The following is a 16,028-nucleotide window of genomic DNA, read 5'->3' on the forward strand; positions in this document are numbered from 1 at the left end:
TGGACTACGGCCCACTTCTTCGGATGCATTCTATATGCATCTGAAGAAGTGGGCCGTAGTCCACGAAAGCTTATGCTCTAATAAATTTGTTAGTCTCTAAGGTGCCACAAGTACTCCTGTTATTTTTAGTATGCAATTTTATAATTTTCTTTTTTATAAGGAAAGGTTTATCAAGGGTATGGAAACTCAGTGGAGAAAATCCTTGTCAGTTCTGTCTGTTCTTCAGCCTTCTAAGCGTTAATGCTATAACGGTCTGTCACTTGGCAATACAATATTTCTGTTACTTGTCTCCACCAGAAAGAACACAAAGCCTGCCATTATCTTGACTTTTCAGTTTGACAGAGATATGCGAATATCTCTGACCCATTAAAGACACATGGCACTGTATATACCTGTGCTCAGTGTGTCTCCACAGGTCATGCCATTATTCTCATTTTTCCTCTCACAGTAGTAGCCTTTTAAACTGTAGCTTTCACTCTTCCATTTGGAAAGGAAATTGAGCTCCTTCTGGATCCCTTGATTGATTTTGTTCTTTTAAGAGGATTAGAGCGGATAGACAAGAAAGTGAAATTATGTTAATTTTAAAATAAAAGCCTCAAACTTTTTCTTCACAAAATGCTGTGGGTTTTCAAAAACTTCTCACGTAATTGCCTGAAGTAAGTAGATACACCTACTGCTTCAGCTGAAGGAAAACATAAAAATCCCTGTTATTCCTAAGGGCATGTCTACACGTACAGCGTTGCAGCTGTACCGACGCAGCTGCGCCACTGCCGTGTGTCTGGCGAAGATGCTCTATGTCAGGGGTGGGCAAACTACAGCCTGCGGGCTGCATCTGGCCTCTCAGACCTTTTAACCGGCCCCCCAGGAGGGGGTTAGCGGCTTGCCCCACTCCGGCGATCCGGCCAGGGAGCAGGGTTGGGGGCTTGCCCCGCTATGGCCAGGGAGCGGGGCCGGGGGTTTGCCCCGCTCTGCCCACCTGATGCTCCCACATGTTCAGGTGGAACCTGAGTGAAGGCACACGTTACTGCGGCTGCACAACCTAATTCCCAAATGTGCCTCACATGCCATCAGAGCCCGGAACGTGCAAGCCCACGTGCCTGCTACTTGTTCTCTTAGGTCACTCTGCTGTTTTACTAGTGTTCATTTTCCATTGTTGAGGATAAAATAAAGAGTAGGTGGCCAGGAAGTGCCAGTTGCATTGTTCACATTAATCAAAGAGGGCGTGGAAAGGAGGTAAGTTTGGTTTAATTATTGTAATACTATTATAAATATACCATCATAACAAAGTAAGGAAGGTTTAATGTTTATTTCCATTAAAATGTATCTTTATTAAATAAAGTTTATTTGAATATCTCTGAATTGTTAATTTCATGAGCATTCATGGCCCGCCAGACAATTTCCATACCCAGATATGGCACTCAGGCCAAAAAGTTTGCCCACCCCTGCTCTATGCCAACAGGAGAGAATTCTCCCATCAGCAAAATAAAACCACTTCTGTGACTGGCAGAAACTATGTCGGCGGGAGAAGCTCTCGTACCGACGTAGTGCTGTGCACACTAGTGCTTGTATCGGTAATTTATGTCGCTCAAGGGGGATGGTTTATTCACACCCCCGAATGACAAATTTTGCGGACATAAGCTGTAGTGTACTACTGCGGGGCAAATGAGCTGGTTTTTTTAAACCTTTGCTTCTTACGACCCTAATACCCGAAACAAACATGGATCCTGGAACAATCTGACATGAGAATGAGAAATCTTTGCAAAAAAATGAATGTGACATAGGTTTGTGATATTACAGGTAATAATTAAAGTTCAAACTAATTAAATACGTATTTGTCAGGCTATGTGGTGAAGTAATCCCTTCTACAGTACCCAGTAGTATACGTAAGGCCAAATTTTCAAATCAGTGAGTGCCTTTCTAAAGCCCAGTTTGTGCCTGTAAAATTTCTTCCTGTAACTTTGCATCTGTAATTAAATTCTAGGCACCAACCTAAATAACTGAATCTGCCACTGCCAGGTTACAGGTGCAAGTCAGACAGGGGCACAGATACTTTTAATGGTGCCCACAACAGACTTTCAGGATGAAAAGTTTCATGCCCAGATTACACGGGCACAAACTGCATCTGTGTAAGGGAGGCTGAGACTCAGCCTGGCTGAAAGTTTAGGTCACAATGTTCAAGAGGTCATATTTCCTTCTAACCTTCCAACTCCAGGGACTATTCCTCAGCTAGAATCAATTACATCCATTTTCTTTTTTGTAGTTACTGGTCTTTTAATTTAACCCTGCCCTTTCCTTTCATAAGCATTTGTTCCTTCTAATAACTGTTTGGTCCTTGATTTCTGTTCAGTATAATGTTAATGTTCTAGAAGCCATAGGGCTGTGTATCATTTAGTCACCCAAATCACTAGGTAGAAGCACTGGACCAGCAAGCTAAAGGTCAAGACCAGACTTTGTCCCAAGGAGCTCAACAAATGCAGCACCTGTGGGTCCTGTTGAGATAACTGACCTGACAAACTTACCCTAACTGTGAGCTCAGCTGTGAAAAGTGAGTGAAAGTTTATGAAAAGGTCAGAATAACCCATAACAAAGATTGATAGGACAAAAGCGAGACAGAAAGACTAAATTAGTCCAAACAAAAAGGCCAACCTATATAATTCAAGGACTGTGTTAAGATCATGCCTGGTAAACAAGACACCATGAGACCAAAAGTCAGTGAACCAAAACTGATATATCAGAAACTAGGCATAATTGGTGGACAAAATAATCAGGGGATTAGCTATTCCACCCATTACTCCCTTGTGGGGTCCTTAAAGAAAGAGTTTGGGGGAGAAATTGGCTACTGGCACAAGAGTCACCATAATGGCTGCTATCCACACTGTCTCCTGGGACCATGGGCCTCCATCTTCCTGAACCTGAGAGATGTCCTGACCAGACTGGGCTAGGGAGAGGGACCCAGATGACATCACCACCTTTATGAGCTTCGGCTGAATCCCAAACACAACCAGGATGTTAGATTTCTCTCTCTTTTCTCCCCCTTTCCCCCATCGTATGTGGCCTTTTCCTTCCCACCTTATTTCTGCTGTTTCCCTTCCCTCTCCTTTTTCCTTTTGTCTAATAAGAGTCTGGTTTAGCCAGACAAAATTGTGTATTTTGCTCTTATAAACCTGTCACTAGAAAGAGGCAACAAAATGTAATGCCCTAAACAGCTCAGTCTGATACAAGTGTTCCAGCTGTCAGGACTTGTCTACACTTACTGGGGATCAATGAGCAGAGGTCGATGCATTGGAGATCAATTTAGCGGGTCTAGCGAAGAACCGCTAAATCGACCGCAGATCGCTCTCCTGTCGACTCCTGTATTCCACCATATCGAGAAGAGTAGGGGGAGTTGATGGGAGAGCGTCTCTTGTCGACATTGTGTAGTGTGGACACCGTGGTAAGGAGATCTAAGCTATTCACTATTCACGTAACTCAAATTGCGAAGCTTAGATCAAATTTCCCCTGTAGTGTAGACAAGGCCTCAGAATGGCTGATAAGACCATGTGCTATGTCTGTTTTTCCAGCAGAGAGGTTGCAAGTGAGAGCCAGAGACCAAAGCTGTATTTTCTCTCTTTGCTGTTCTTTTCTCTCCCAGTCTGTGTATGTGGTTGGGGTTTTTTTTTTTTTTTTGTCTTCTAGGAAATGGGATAAGACTTCAACAGCAACAATGACAGCTCCAACTCAACTAACTTCTCTTTTCCCCAAAAGGACAGTACCATCTTTAATACCCTCTAAGAGACTGTCAAACTGTCCTTCTAAAAACCCTTTCCAGCTAAAGAGAATGGGAACCAGGCAGGTTGTAAAAATGAAAACCTTACTTAATATTTTACATTTCAAATGCTTTAATTGTTTTTCCTCCTTCTCTGTATCTTTAATAAAAGACTAATATGATGTTTAATGGTGTGTTTGCCATGGCACTAATCAGGCTGAGGTCTATGTATATCAAGCCCTGAACCTTGTTTAACACTGTTTAATGTTGGACAGTGAGACGTAATACACCCCTGTATTCATACCCTACACACTACTGTAATAATCTTTGTACAAAGTACACTTTGTAAGGTATCATCTGAAAACTCTATTTACAGGTCAGTATTGTCATGGCCAAATGTATGTGGCAACACTGTATAAGTTTCCCCTCTGTGGCGTTATTAACACATGTTCCAACCCCACAGTCCTGCCCAGCAGTGCAAGTAGGCTGGTACACTGTACCAGCAAGCTATTTATAGCTGGTACGGCATACCAGAAAGACACAGGAGCAGCACCGCCGGAGGAGAGGGTTGGGGGGCAGGGCTGGGGGTTCTGATCCTTCCCCGGTGGGAGGGGCAGCAGGGAAAGAAGCACAATGCTGGAAGCTCCTCCAATGGCTGTACCACCCCCAGCCTCCAGAGCTGCCCAGAGGATTCAGGGGGCCTGGGGCAAAGCGGGGGAGCTGTGGCGCTTGTACTCACCTGGCGGCAGTCCGGGTCTTCGGCGGTACTTTGGCGGCGGGGGGCCCTTCAGTCGCTCTGCGTCTTCGGCAGCACTGAAGGACCCCCCGCCGCCGAAATGCCGCCGAAGACCTGGACCGCCACCGGGCCACGGCTCGCAGGGCCCCTGCCGCCGAAGACCCGGACCGCCACCGGGCCAGGGCTTGCGGGGGCCTAGGGCACATTGACCCACTTGCTCCCCCCTCTGGGCGGCCCTGCCAGCCTCATCCCCCAGCCCTGTCTCCAGCGAGGCTGCTGCTGTAGTACGAGGAAGGACAGAGACATAGCTCCGTGCCTGGAAGGGCAGGGGGCAGTGCTGGGAGTTCTGCTCCTTTCCCCACTGCTGCCCCTCCAAGCAGGGAAAGGAGCAGAACACTGGTAGCTCCTCTGGCAGCTGTACCTCCAGCTCCCAGCCTCGCCCCACCAGCTGTCTCTCTGGTGCAACAGCAGGAGGACAGAGCCCTCCTACCCCGGGTAATATGGGATGGATGGGGGGAGGGCATGGGGAGAGTGTGGATGCCCCGGACTGGGGGTTGAGGACTCACATGGGAAGGTCACGTGTCCCCGCTTAGCTGGTGGCTGCCCCACCTACCGGTAAGACATGAATTTTACGTGCACCATTGGTCCTGCCCAAACAGAAGTTGGCAAATAGGTCTGTCCTAAACAAAGGACTGTGTGCTTGCCTTAATTTGCATTTAAGCAGTGAAGAGAGTCATCAAGCAGGAAGGGAAGACAAAGAAAGTTCAAACAGGTGAAAAAATTCAGCAGGGAATATCCTTCCACATGGACTCTTGTTCCCCTGGGTCTTAGCTGGAAATGTTTTTCAAGAGGGAGGACAAACTAAAAAGGAGAGTCAAACACTGCAAGGCACCCCTTTGTCTCCCATTGCATTCACTGCACCTGAGGAAACAAAGGCAGCAGCCGCTGGATGCTCTGGGGGAGGTGCCCTGACCTAAAGAGTTTGGTCAGGGTAAGACTGTTGAAAGCATGTGGTGAGAAAACTTGTTGCTTTGAATCTAATGTAGTTTGTTAAGTTAGGCACTAGTAAGCATTTTACCTTTATTTTCTTGCAACCATTTTTTACTTTTATGGCTCATTACTTGTACTCACTTGAAAGCTTTCTCTTTGTTGTTAGTAAACTTCATTTATTGCTTTATCTAATCCAGTGTGTTCACGTGGAAGTGTCTGAGTAACTCCATCTGGGGTAACAAGTTGTGTGCATGTTATTCCCTTAAAGGAATAATGGCTTCAGTATATTTGTACTGTCTAGAAGAGGGCTGGGCAGTACAGGACATATGTTTCTGGGCTATGTTGGTTATATTGGTGATCATCCTGCAGTATAACCAAAGCTGGTAAGAGCAAGAGCATGGCTGACAGGCTGCAACACACAAAGAAGCATAGCTGGGAGTGACTTGCCTGCTGGTGGCTACAGCAGCAAGGCATTCTAAAGGGCACCCCAGGTTACAGGGGAGGGGTGACACAGCTGCTCATTAGTCTGGATTGTACCCTGGTATGTCATAGACAGTGACACAGTCTTGTCAACACCTTTGACTCTTTGGGCCTGTAAATATAATCTAAATACAACTATGCTAAGGTGGGTCAGAGAGGTTTTTTAGGAGCAAATGAACTCTACACCAATCTTGCAGTGTTCCAGGATAGGGCTATGCATGGTACTGCTATATATAAATCATACTTGCATAGCTGGGGAGCTGAGGGACTGAAAACCCTTCCAAGACGTAAGGTCTCTACCACTGGAGCCAAAGTAGAAGTACTGATGTGCTTATTTTCAATAAGTACCGTTATCTTCTCTATAGGCCCACACAACATCACATACTTGTATGTATAAAGAGCCCAACTCTGCAAATACTTACTAGATAGCCCCTGAGTAACCCTCTCTTCCCCACCCGTTGTAGGGGACACTTTAAAGGGACAATGCCCCTTTTCTTCCATCTAGCTGGATGGAAGGATGCAGCAAGCACATTTTATTACTGAGTTGATGGAATGCTATGATATTTTCCAGGAAGGCAACTAAGACAGTAAGTTATTGGTGCCTTTTAAGGACTATTCAGACATTCTCCAGTTAACCACAAAGCTACAGAAAGTACACTTATCTGGGTCTGATGTAAAGTCCCCCTTGCAGTATTTCTCAAACATGAACTGAAAGGATCTTCCCGCATCTTCCCTATATTATCTGACAGGAACTTGCATTTATGACTGTTCCTATACCTAATTCTGAGGTGATAGAAATTACATTCTGAAGTTAGTGCAGAACACTGATCATTTTTTAATTAGAACACAAGTTGGAGACTAAAGAGAGTTCCAGTGGGGGAAGTAATTCTAACTATAGTTATGATGATTCCAGAAAAATTCAATTTTACTTGTTTTCCTATTACTAATGAGACTGTTTCCAATTTATGTGCTGCAAAAACTGATGCCGGCTTTTAATTGGTTAGAACAGTAAAGAATCAGACACACAAAACAAGCTGTTCATTAAAAGAAAATAGAAGAATTTTGAAAAATTAATATAGTTGTTTTACTATTTGGAGACTTAGACAACTTCTGCTTTGAGATTTTTCAGCTTCAGATATCTTTTTGTTTAAATACGATGATATGCAGCAGTGCCGTCGTCTTATATAGTATTTTATAGCTTTCTTGGTTCATCTAGTAATCATCCCAGATAATGTGAGCTTGATTTACTAAAGCAATACTTTCTGTGGGTGTTTTTCAATTTCATTACGTATCACTGGTAAAGCAGTCATGATATATAATGAATGTTCAGTTCAAGCAACAGACAGGTCAGAGACTAGGAAAAGAATGGCATGTAGCAATAATTTTATCAATTTGAAAACAACCCAGGTAACTCCAAAATACAAGGTGCTCAGCAAAGACCTGAATGTGGGGTAGGCACATTTTTTACACAGTTTCTAAGCATGTGCTCCCAGCTGGAATTTACAACAATACAGGGTTCAATTCTGCCATTCAAAAAAGCAAACTAATCTCCATTTGAGCATCTTGTAGCAGGCTGTGCTGCAAAATAGTGCTCCTCGGGGATACTGCCATCCTCTCAAAAGTGCATTAGGCTGGATAGTTGTAGCACTTGAAAGTGTTGATATACGTTAAGAGTCTTTCAATGTGAATGTAGACTTAATTCTTTTAGAGAAAAATGTTTGTTCTACAGAAAGCAGCGCAAAATGCTTGTGTTCTATTTTTCCACGACTCTATTTCTTGGCTCAATGCTATTCAAGATCTAGATCAATGATTTGGAAGGAAATACAAAAAAATTGTTTGATAAAGTTCACAGATGATACAAAAATTAGTGGAATGGTAAATGATGACAGGTGAATTGCAGACTGATCTGGATCCCTATGCAAGCTGGATTCATTTGAATAACATGTATTTCAATACAGCCAACTGCAAGTTCATACATCTGGGAACAAAGAATGTAGGTCACATTTAGAAGATGGAGGACTGCATCCAGTGAAGGAGTGACTCTGGACTTAGGGGTCATAATGGATATTATTTATGTCTATAGCACTGGTGAGACCATTAATGGAATAATGTGTCCAGTTCTGGCATTCACACTTCAAAAAGGATGTTGAAAAATTGGAAAGGGTTCCGAAAAACGAGGCAAGTATTATTTGAGATAGGGAAAAGCTGCCTTAAAGCGAATGAGTTTCCTAAGTCTATCTAGCTTATCAAGCATCAGGGTAAAAGGGATCTTGATCAAGTATACACCCTGGGAGATTTCTGACAGTAGAGGGCTCCTCAGTCTAGCAGACAAAGGCATTAACAAGATCTAATGGGCTGGAAGATGGAGCTGAACAAACTCAGACAATAAATAGGACACAAAAATGTAAGGGGAACACTGATGGTAATTAGCCATTATAACAACTCACCAAAGATATGATGGACTCTCCATTGCTTGAAGTTTTAAAATCAAGATTGGGTATCTTTTTGAGAAATAAACTGTAACTCAATCACAAGATAAGGGATTGATGCAGGAATTATTGGTGAAATTCTTTAGTCAGCAGACTAGAGGATCAGAATGATCCTTTCTGGTCTAAAAATCTATGAATATATGTAATTTTGCTTCTAGCTCAGTTCTGGGAAGTAGGATGTTGTTTTCTGCAGAGATTTGAGCTTCCTGTAACACTTTCATAGTGAGGTTTTATAAACATACATATTTTAAATTTGTAAAAGTACTAATAAAGGATACTTCATTAGGCAATACCCTGAATCTGCAAGTGTAACAGCTGGCAAACCAGGCAGGAGAGACTGAACTGTAATGATGATCGAACCTAGCACAGCATTTGCTGTAAACTATACCAGAAATGATGATCAGACGTACATCTGGAGCTGCTACAATGTAATGACAACCAAAACGTGATTTAGCATGAAGAAAGCTTTCTCCAGTTACAAACAATCAGAACAGGATTGCATGTACAGTGCAGAAATTTAAAATGTAGTGATCTTATCCAGGGAGAGCATCAGATTTTGGAGGCTGTCCTAAGAGCTGCAAAATATTGCAGATTCAAAATCCTGCAATTGAAGGTTGAGGCCATAGCTCTTTGGGGACATTTAAATAAGCATTTAAAAAGTGGTAAAAAGGCTCATATTTAGGTGACCATATTTCCAAAAGGGAAAATGGGACACTGCATGGGGCTGGCCCCAGCCACTCGCCTGAGGCCCTGCCCCCTGAGGCCCCACCCAGCTGCTCACCCGAGGTGCCCCTCCCCAACTGTCACTGGTCACTTGAACCCTGCCAGCTCCCCATTTGAGGCTGTTGCTGGTCGCTGGAACCCTGCCTGCCCCCTCATTCAGCCCAGCCTCCCCCCTACACGGGGCTAGCATCTCCATTTGCCCGCGTGCAGGTTCCTCTGCACCACACCACACTTTTTTGACAAAAGTGGGCATTTGTCCCATTTGTTGTTGCCAACTTGATCAGTTGGCAACAGCAAATGAGACAAATGCCCTCTTTTGCCAAAAATATTGGGATGGCTGGGACAGGGCTATAAAAAGGGACTGTCCCGGCCAGAACGGGATGCATGGTCATCCTATACATATTCATATATATGTGGGAAAGAGAGATGGAAGGGGAGGGCAGGAGCACATTTCAGATGACAGCCTGTGTGGGTGTGTAAATTGTTTTTGAGAAGTCCATCAGAGCTGGCCTTCATCGAACTGAGTTATGGTGTGACTATTGGATCCTGAGATACAGAAATGAGCCTGCTACATCATTAAAGGGACATCACAGTTTGGAGATAAGAGATGATAACCTTATATCAGATGGAAGGTTTCACAAAAGACTAGGGACTGGGGACTTACAGATACAAGGACATGTTCCACTGTGGAGTCACGAACAGGGAGGTGCTGTAGAAGAAACTGGGCTGATATTACTTAGCCTGAACTGGCAGCACCTCTGAACTTGGTATCAGCTTATGTTTCAGTGTGCTTCTGCCATCGAGGCATAACATCAGTATGTCTAGTATAAGCTTCTACCATTCTAACAAATTTTACAGAAACACTCATTTGAATATTCAAGCTGGAAATAAAATGTAGCAAAGTGTCAAATTTCTCTTTCCCACTGCTTGTAATATCATTAGTACAATGAAAAGGTAACAGATACACAGACCTGTAGCTCATCTTTCTGCAATACATTTGCTGTGTGCAGCTTAAGCTAGCTTGTGTGTCCACATTTCACATCAGAAGCATGGCATATATTCCGCAAGATCTACTCAGTCCACTTGATTTCCCTGAGCTAGAACATGCTGCCAACAATAACAACAGAAGGATAAAGGTAAGCTGCACTAAGTTATGACTCTGTACGGAAAGCTTCCAATGCTAATCAACATTAGACGAAGAATGAGATACTGTGGGATGATTCAAACAACCTGATTAGCTAATATATAGGGGAAGAGTTATTTAGATAAGCAATAAATAAATAAAATTATTTTATTGTGATAGTTCCTTGAGGCCTCAAGGTCCACTGCTGTTCAGACTGAAAATTCATATTTTATTATTTTTTAAAACATGGGTTATGGTATTTCTTCAACTGATATAGTAAACTGCAATAACAACTTCAGTGCAGTGAATTTCCTTGGGATTAACGACTAGCTCGATTCAGTGATCCTTGATGGCACTCCAGACCATCAATTTCTCCCAGCAGGTCATAATATTCCTCTGGAAATGCCCTGTGACTCAATCATTATTGTTTAACCCCATCACTGCTAGTATTCACAGCAGTGTGCAGCCTGCAGCAGAACGTGGGGATATGCCGTTAAGAACCAATGTTTTCTAGAAAAAAATACTGTGACTTCAAATAGGATGTATGAGATACTTGGGATGGCATTAGAAGTGCATTTTTCCCTGCTTACCTGGTAGCACTGAAGCAGATAACTATAAATTATAGAAACAAATTGATGGTCTAAAGCTTAAAGAAGATATAACTCCAGCCATTCAGAAACCTCGTCAGTCTGGTATGTTCAGTCACCTTTCAAAAACTTACATTTTTATATGAACAAAGGTCTTTAGCACAAAACAGGCCTGCTCTGTGAGCCAAGTTCTCTGAACACAACCAGTCCAAAATGGCACACCGAGCAATTTTCACTATATTGTACCAGCACTTCAGAGCACTATTACATTTACATCAAAATTAAGTAACTGCAAGAGAGGTCTAATATTTATGCTCTCTGGTTTGTAAATACATTTCTTTTTCATATCAACATAATCTTTAACCCCACCCTCATCATTTATGCAGCAGAGGAATAAAATTGTCCCATCATGTTATTTCAGACATATTGCTAAAAATTCCTGTTGAAACCTATGTTATACCTACTTTGTTGCCACATGATCTGCAGATTTCAGTGACAAAGCATTACTGTAATAGTGACTGGCCACCTATTTTTACCATTATCAAAACTTTCCCAAATTGTTTAACTACTTCCCTTAAGCCCTTGCAATGTTGTTTTTATTTCTAAACAACACATCTAGTTATTTGGCCACTATATTGAAAGGTGGTAGTTAAACAAAATGTACAATTACTTTGTCATTGCTTTATAGTCTCATGAATAGAGGAAAAGCTAGGGTGAGAAAAATGGTACCAAGAACATTGTGTGTGTAATACTAGTTATATTTAAAATAAAACTTTTCTTTCTCATATACACAAACATACAGACTGTACACACACACACACACACACACACACACATATATAAAATGTATGTTAGTTTTTTCCTTTAATATTTTCATATTTCTTACCTTAGCCTTGAATTCCATTTCCATGTGCTCATGAAGTAGCTCTTCATTTTCTGTTAAAGATGAGCCTAGATTTTGCTTATGTAGATAATCACTTATATTTTTCCTGTACCAAGATGTTACCTAGATAAAAAAGAAAAATGAGATTTTCAAGAGTTGAGAAGAATTTCAAAAGGTGAGAAATAATTGTCCAACCTTTCAGGTGTATTAAGTAAACCAACTTTGTCTATAAATTAAGCCCCAATTTTAGATACATAGCACTGTGTTTTCATGTTTTAATTCAAAAGTTCATATACCTACATGAAATGGGAATATATGTAACAAAACAAGACTTGTTTTTCATAAAGTATGTCTAATGATTTGTCAATCAGTACAGTGGGTGAGATTGAAGGAAAAGAAAAATCAGGTAGTAGTAACATGGGGAAGACGACATACATAGTCTAAAATGGTAAAGAAATCATACATTTTTTCCTAGGAAAAATGCTCTTTCGTGTACAGTAGGTGACTATAAATCTGAACATATTTACAATGATGCATAAAAAGCAATGACTAGATGACCTGATAGGTCTTTTCTAACTATAACTTCAATAATTCAATGAAGCTACTGTACTGCATTATATAGAGTAATCTTTTGTATTCCAAAAAACAATTACAGCTTGCTAGATTGACTGTAACAAGAATATTGAGCAAACAAATGCAGTAGTTAATGTATCTCATAAATTGCACAGAATGACTTGCATGTACTTCTACTTGATGCACAATAGGTACCTTATACATTCTTTGTGAACAACACATGGCAAAGATCCCTGAGCGAAGCTTTGCATTTTAAAATAGTACTGGGAATCAGTTAGTACCTACAAGACCTGCTCCAATCTTTTCCAAGTCTTGCAAAGCCACCACCATATTCTATGTATCACATTTAAAACTCCTTTGTACAGTAGGAAGAATATAGACTTGAAAGCATGTCTCTAAGAATTTCCTGAGATCTGCTTCTGTGGAGGCCTTTTTTAAATTTTATTTCATTCTGTATTTTTCTAAAAAGCAAAAGAACCTTTATAACAAAAAATGCTTTCAACAGATCTGAAATAATACAGTGGGCAAATTACCTAAGGACTTCAATGGAGCTAGGAAAGTAAACAGATTATTAATGTAATTAAATTTTAATTTGATGGCAGAGTCTCAAAACTACTTTCTTAAGCGCCTCCAAGTTATTTATTGATACACCGTGGACCTCGTTTTTCTGCACACTATCCTGGTGATATATGTTACAAACAAAAACATATGGGAGTTTTGTATGTGCCCTGCTTCAAAAAAACACAATTCATAAAATAATTCTCTTTAATTATTTGAACAAAAACCAAGGTAGTGTGAAGTGAGAATTGAGTGACCAGATGTCCTGATTTTATAGACCCAACTTTTGGGTCTTTTTCTTATATAGGCTCCTACTACCTCCCACCCCCTGTCCTGATTTGCTGTCACATTTGCTGTCTGGTCATCCTAAGAGAGAACTATTGTCACAAAAGCCATTCACATTTGGTAATGCATATGGTATTTTCATTTTCAAGGGGAGATGAGCTCTCACAAGCTCTCATTCTCAGTGGAAGGTTTGTGGTAGAGGTGGACCCAAGTCACAAAGTTCAGATTGACACTTTGATCAGCATTAGAGGCATTTGGACCAGGCCCATCTCTGGAATACAGCATGACACTAGTTATTTTGTGCTCTCAAAAATGGGGTTAGAGCTGTACAAGTCACCCTTTGATGAAGACAGACCTATAAGGAAGAAAGTTGATTACGTAGAATGAAGGGATGAGTGGAAGCCCAATGGAGTCTTGGAGTAATGTTTACATACCTGACTGAATCAAATCAAATTTTAAACATAGGGATCAGACCAAAATTTTGAACTGTGAAGCCTTTCCTTTCCTCATCCCCTCAAACATACACTTACCAATGCAAAACTATGAAAACATTTATACTGGAAGAAGACATACAAAACATGTACTTCACATCTATCAAAATAAAATTGAAAGTGTATGATACAGGGGAAAGAAGAATTTCCCTGTAAATTGAGGCAATTTTCTTTTCTATGGAAAATACTGGCTGTTTGCCAAAACAAACTCATGCTTCTATAGGCTTGAGCAGAGGAGTAATAAAATCTTTAACTCTGTTACAGTAAGAAGCTCACCCCTTAGCCACTTGGCAATGTCTATTTTAATTATCAAGAGTGTAAGCAGTTGGGGTTTAAGTACTGCAGATGTCAATGAGTGATATTAGCAGTGTAAGATTATGTCAGAGCTATCTTTGGTGTTTTTTAAGACAGAAGCCCACAGAATTCTATTTTTTCAGAAATTTCTTTTTGGTAAGCTTTTGTTTTTTGTGCACAAGCTACAGGGCATGTTGATTGCCTGATAAACAAAACCACTAAATTTTTTAAAACCCTGAGTGCATGACTGCCTTACAGCATGCTATTGACCACAATATTTGCTGTAAATTACCCATGGAAGTAGGAGTTAAAGGATTCCTATCGGTACCTGGAAACTGTTATAAGTTAAAAAATGGTAATTGCAGAGTTATCTTAAGCACTTCCATGAATGTTACCCCTAACTTTTACCCATCCACACACAAAAACATCTCATCCAAGTTCAGTGGTGCTTTAAACCCAGGATAGCTGGCTTGCCTGGGGCCCTAGGCTAAAATCTGAATGAGGCTTTCACTTGGGATTGAAACCTGCCCACTTTGGAGTCAGGACACAGGCCAAACCACTCAAGTGCAGACAGTCTTCCAGTGCCTCCCCACAGTTCCCCCCTTGTGCCAAGGACAGACAAATGCTCCCATGAGTCACTGGAAAAGCATCATAGAGTGGCTTAGTTTGCTAAAGGATAACTATGGGACATGCCCCCTGAAGTCTTAGTGACACAGATGAGCACAGCACTGGTAAGGACATAATAATTCAGGTAAGGCTTTGCCATGTGGCAGCTCACACCTGGGCTAGACTAATCCAGCTGTTCAGACCTAGGTACCAATCACCTGAGTTAACCCTGTAGTGAAGATAAAGATCGGAGACAACAGAAAATACGTGAACAGGGAGGAGATTAGGTAGTTTTCTGTAACTGTCTGAAGTAAAACATGAAGGAGTGCTTTTGTTGAACAATAAGAGCTTTATACGCTGGGACACCAACAAAAATATACTGTTAGAATGATACCACTGTAGTTATACCACTATAACTATAGCGATATAATTATAGCAGTAGAGTTCTGCCAGCAAATTTCCCCATGTAGATAAGCCCTAAAATAGTGCCAGCTAGAATAGGCATTGTCAAACTGTGTCCAAAAAGGGCTTTTGGAAAGATCACATGGTGCCTGGACTTCCCCTGATACAAGTGTAAATGCACGGGGGGTCCATGATGTTTTCAACAATTAGAGAAGGGGTTCATGGCATCAGACAATTTGAAAGTCAGTGAACTAGAACAGTATTGATTTTCACTTCATTGGAGTTTTGCAACAGGTCAGTTTTGCAACTGACCATAAATAAATAAATGTGTTTGATTTTGTTCCATTATTCCACTTCTGCAAAACACCCTCTCTCTCCTATAACATAAATAACAGACTTGTTAAAATTAGAATAAGGAATCCAACGGCAGGAGACACAAAACCTAGAGAACTTAGCTAAGAAGTTCTGAGTTTCACTCCTGGTTCTGATACTGACTTCTGTCATCCCAAGTCTGCCTCTATTTCCCCTTCTCTAATAGGAAGACAATCTTTTCTTTCTGTCTCTCACAGGAGTGTTGGGAGAGTTTAATGTTTGAAGATGAAAAGTCCTGGGTATTATTACTATTGATCCCAGTCTGATGATGATATGCAAAAAAAAAAAAAAATTGGTCAAGAATACAAGCTTAATTTTCATCAGTGATGGATCTGTGAAAGGTGTGTTCTTGCATGAAACATTTGTGTATGCATTAGTATATCAGTAGTAGAATAAATGACATCACAGGAGATGAGAATTATAAATACACCAGGGGCAGGGGGGAGGGGTGTTCAGAAAACTCCCATTAACTTCAATCGGGCCAAGATTTTACCCCAGGTAGCTAGCACATTTTTAATTGCTTATGAATTAGGTGAAAACGTCTAGGTTTGTCTCTAACCTGCCAGTGTTGAAACTCAGTGTTTTTCCTTCACTCTAGTGGGCAGCAGAAGCAGCAGAGACCATAGGGGACACAGCTTTTGGAAAATCAGAAAAGAGCCTATCAGGAGCATACGTAGATTGTTTAGACAGT

The 16,028-nt window shown here is 41.2% G+C and overlaps 1 protein-coding gene across 9 annotated transcripts in view; it reads right to left on the reverse strand.

The window, feature by feature from the left end:
* CCDC141 (coiled-coil domain containing 141) overlaps nt 1-16,028 on the reverse strand; it is a 152,842-nt gene that overhangs the window by 87,892 nt on the left and 48,922 nt on the right. For all 9 annotated transcript variants that reach the window (XM_034785769.1, XM_034785770.1, XM_034785767.1 and 6 more), the window contains one exon: nt 11,760-11,879. In XM_034785769.1, the coding sequence (XP_034641660.1) occupies nt 11,760-11,879 (120 nt within the window). The remainder of the gene's footprint in view (nt 1-11,759; nt 11,880-16,028) is intronic.

This window comes from Trachemys scripta, chromosome 11, assembly GCF_013100865.1.
Source record: "Trachemys scripta elegans isolate TJP31775 chromosome 11, CAS_Tse_1.0, whole genome shotgun sequence".
NCBI classification, from domain to species: Eukaryota; Metazoa; Chordata; order Testudines; family Emydidae; genus Trachemys; species Trachemys scripta.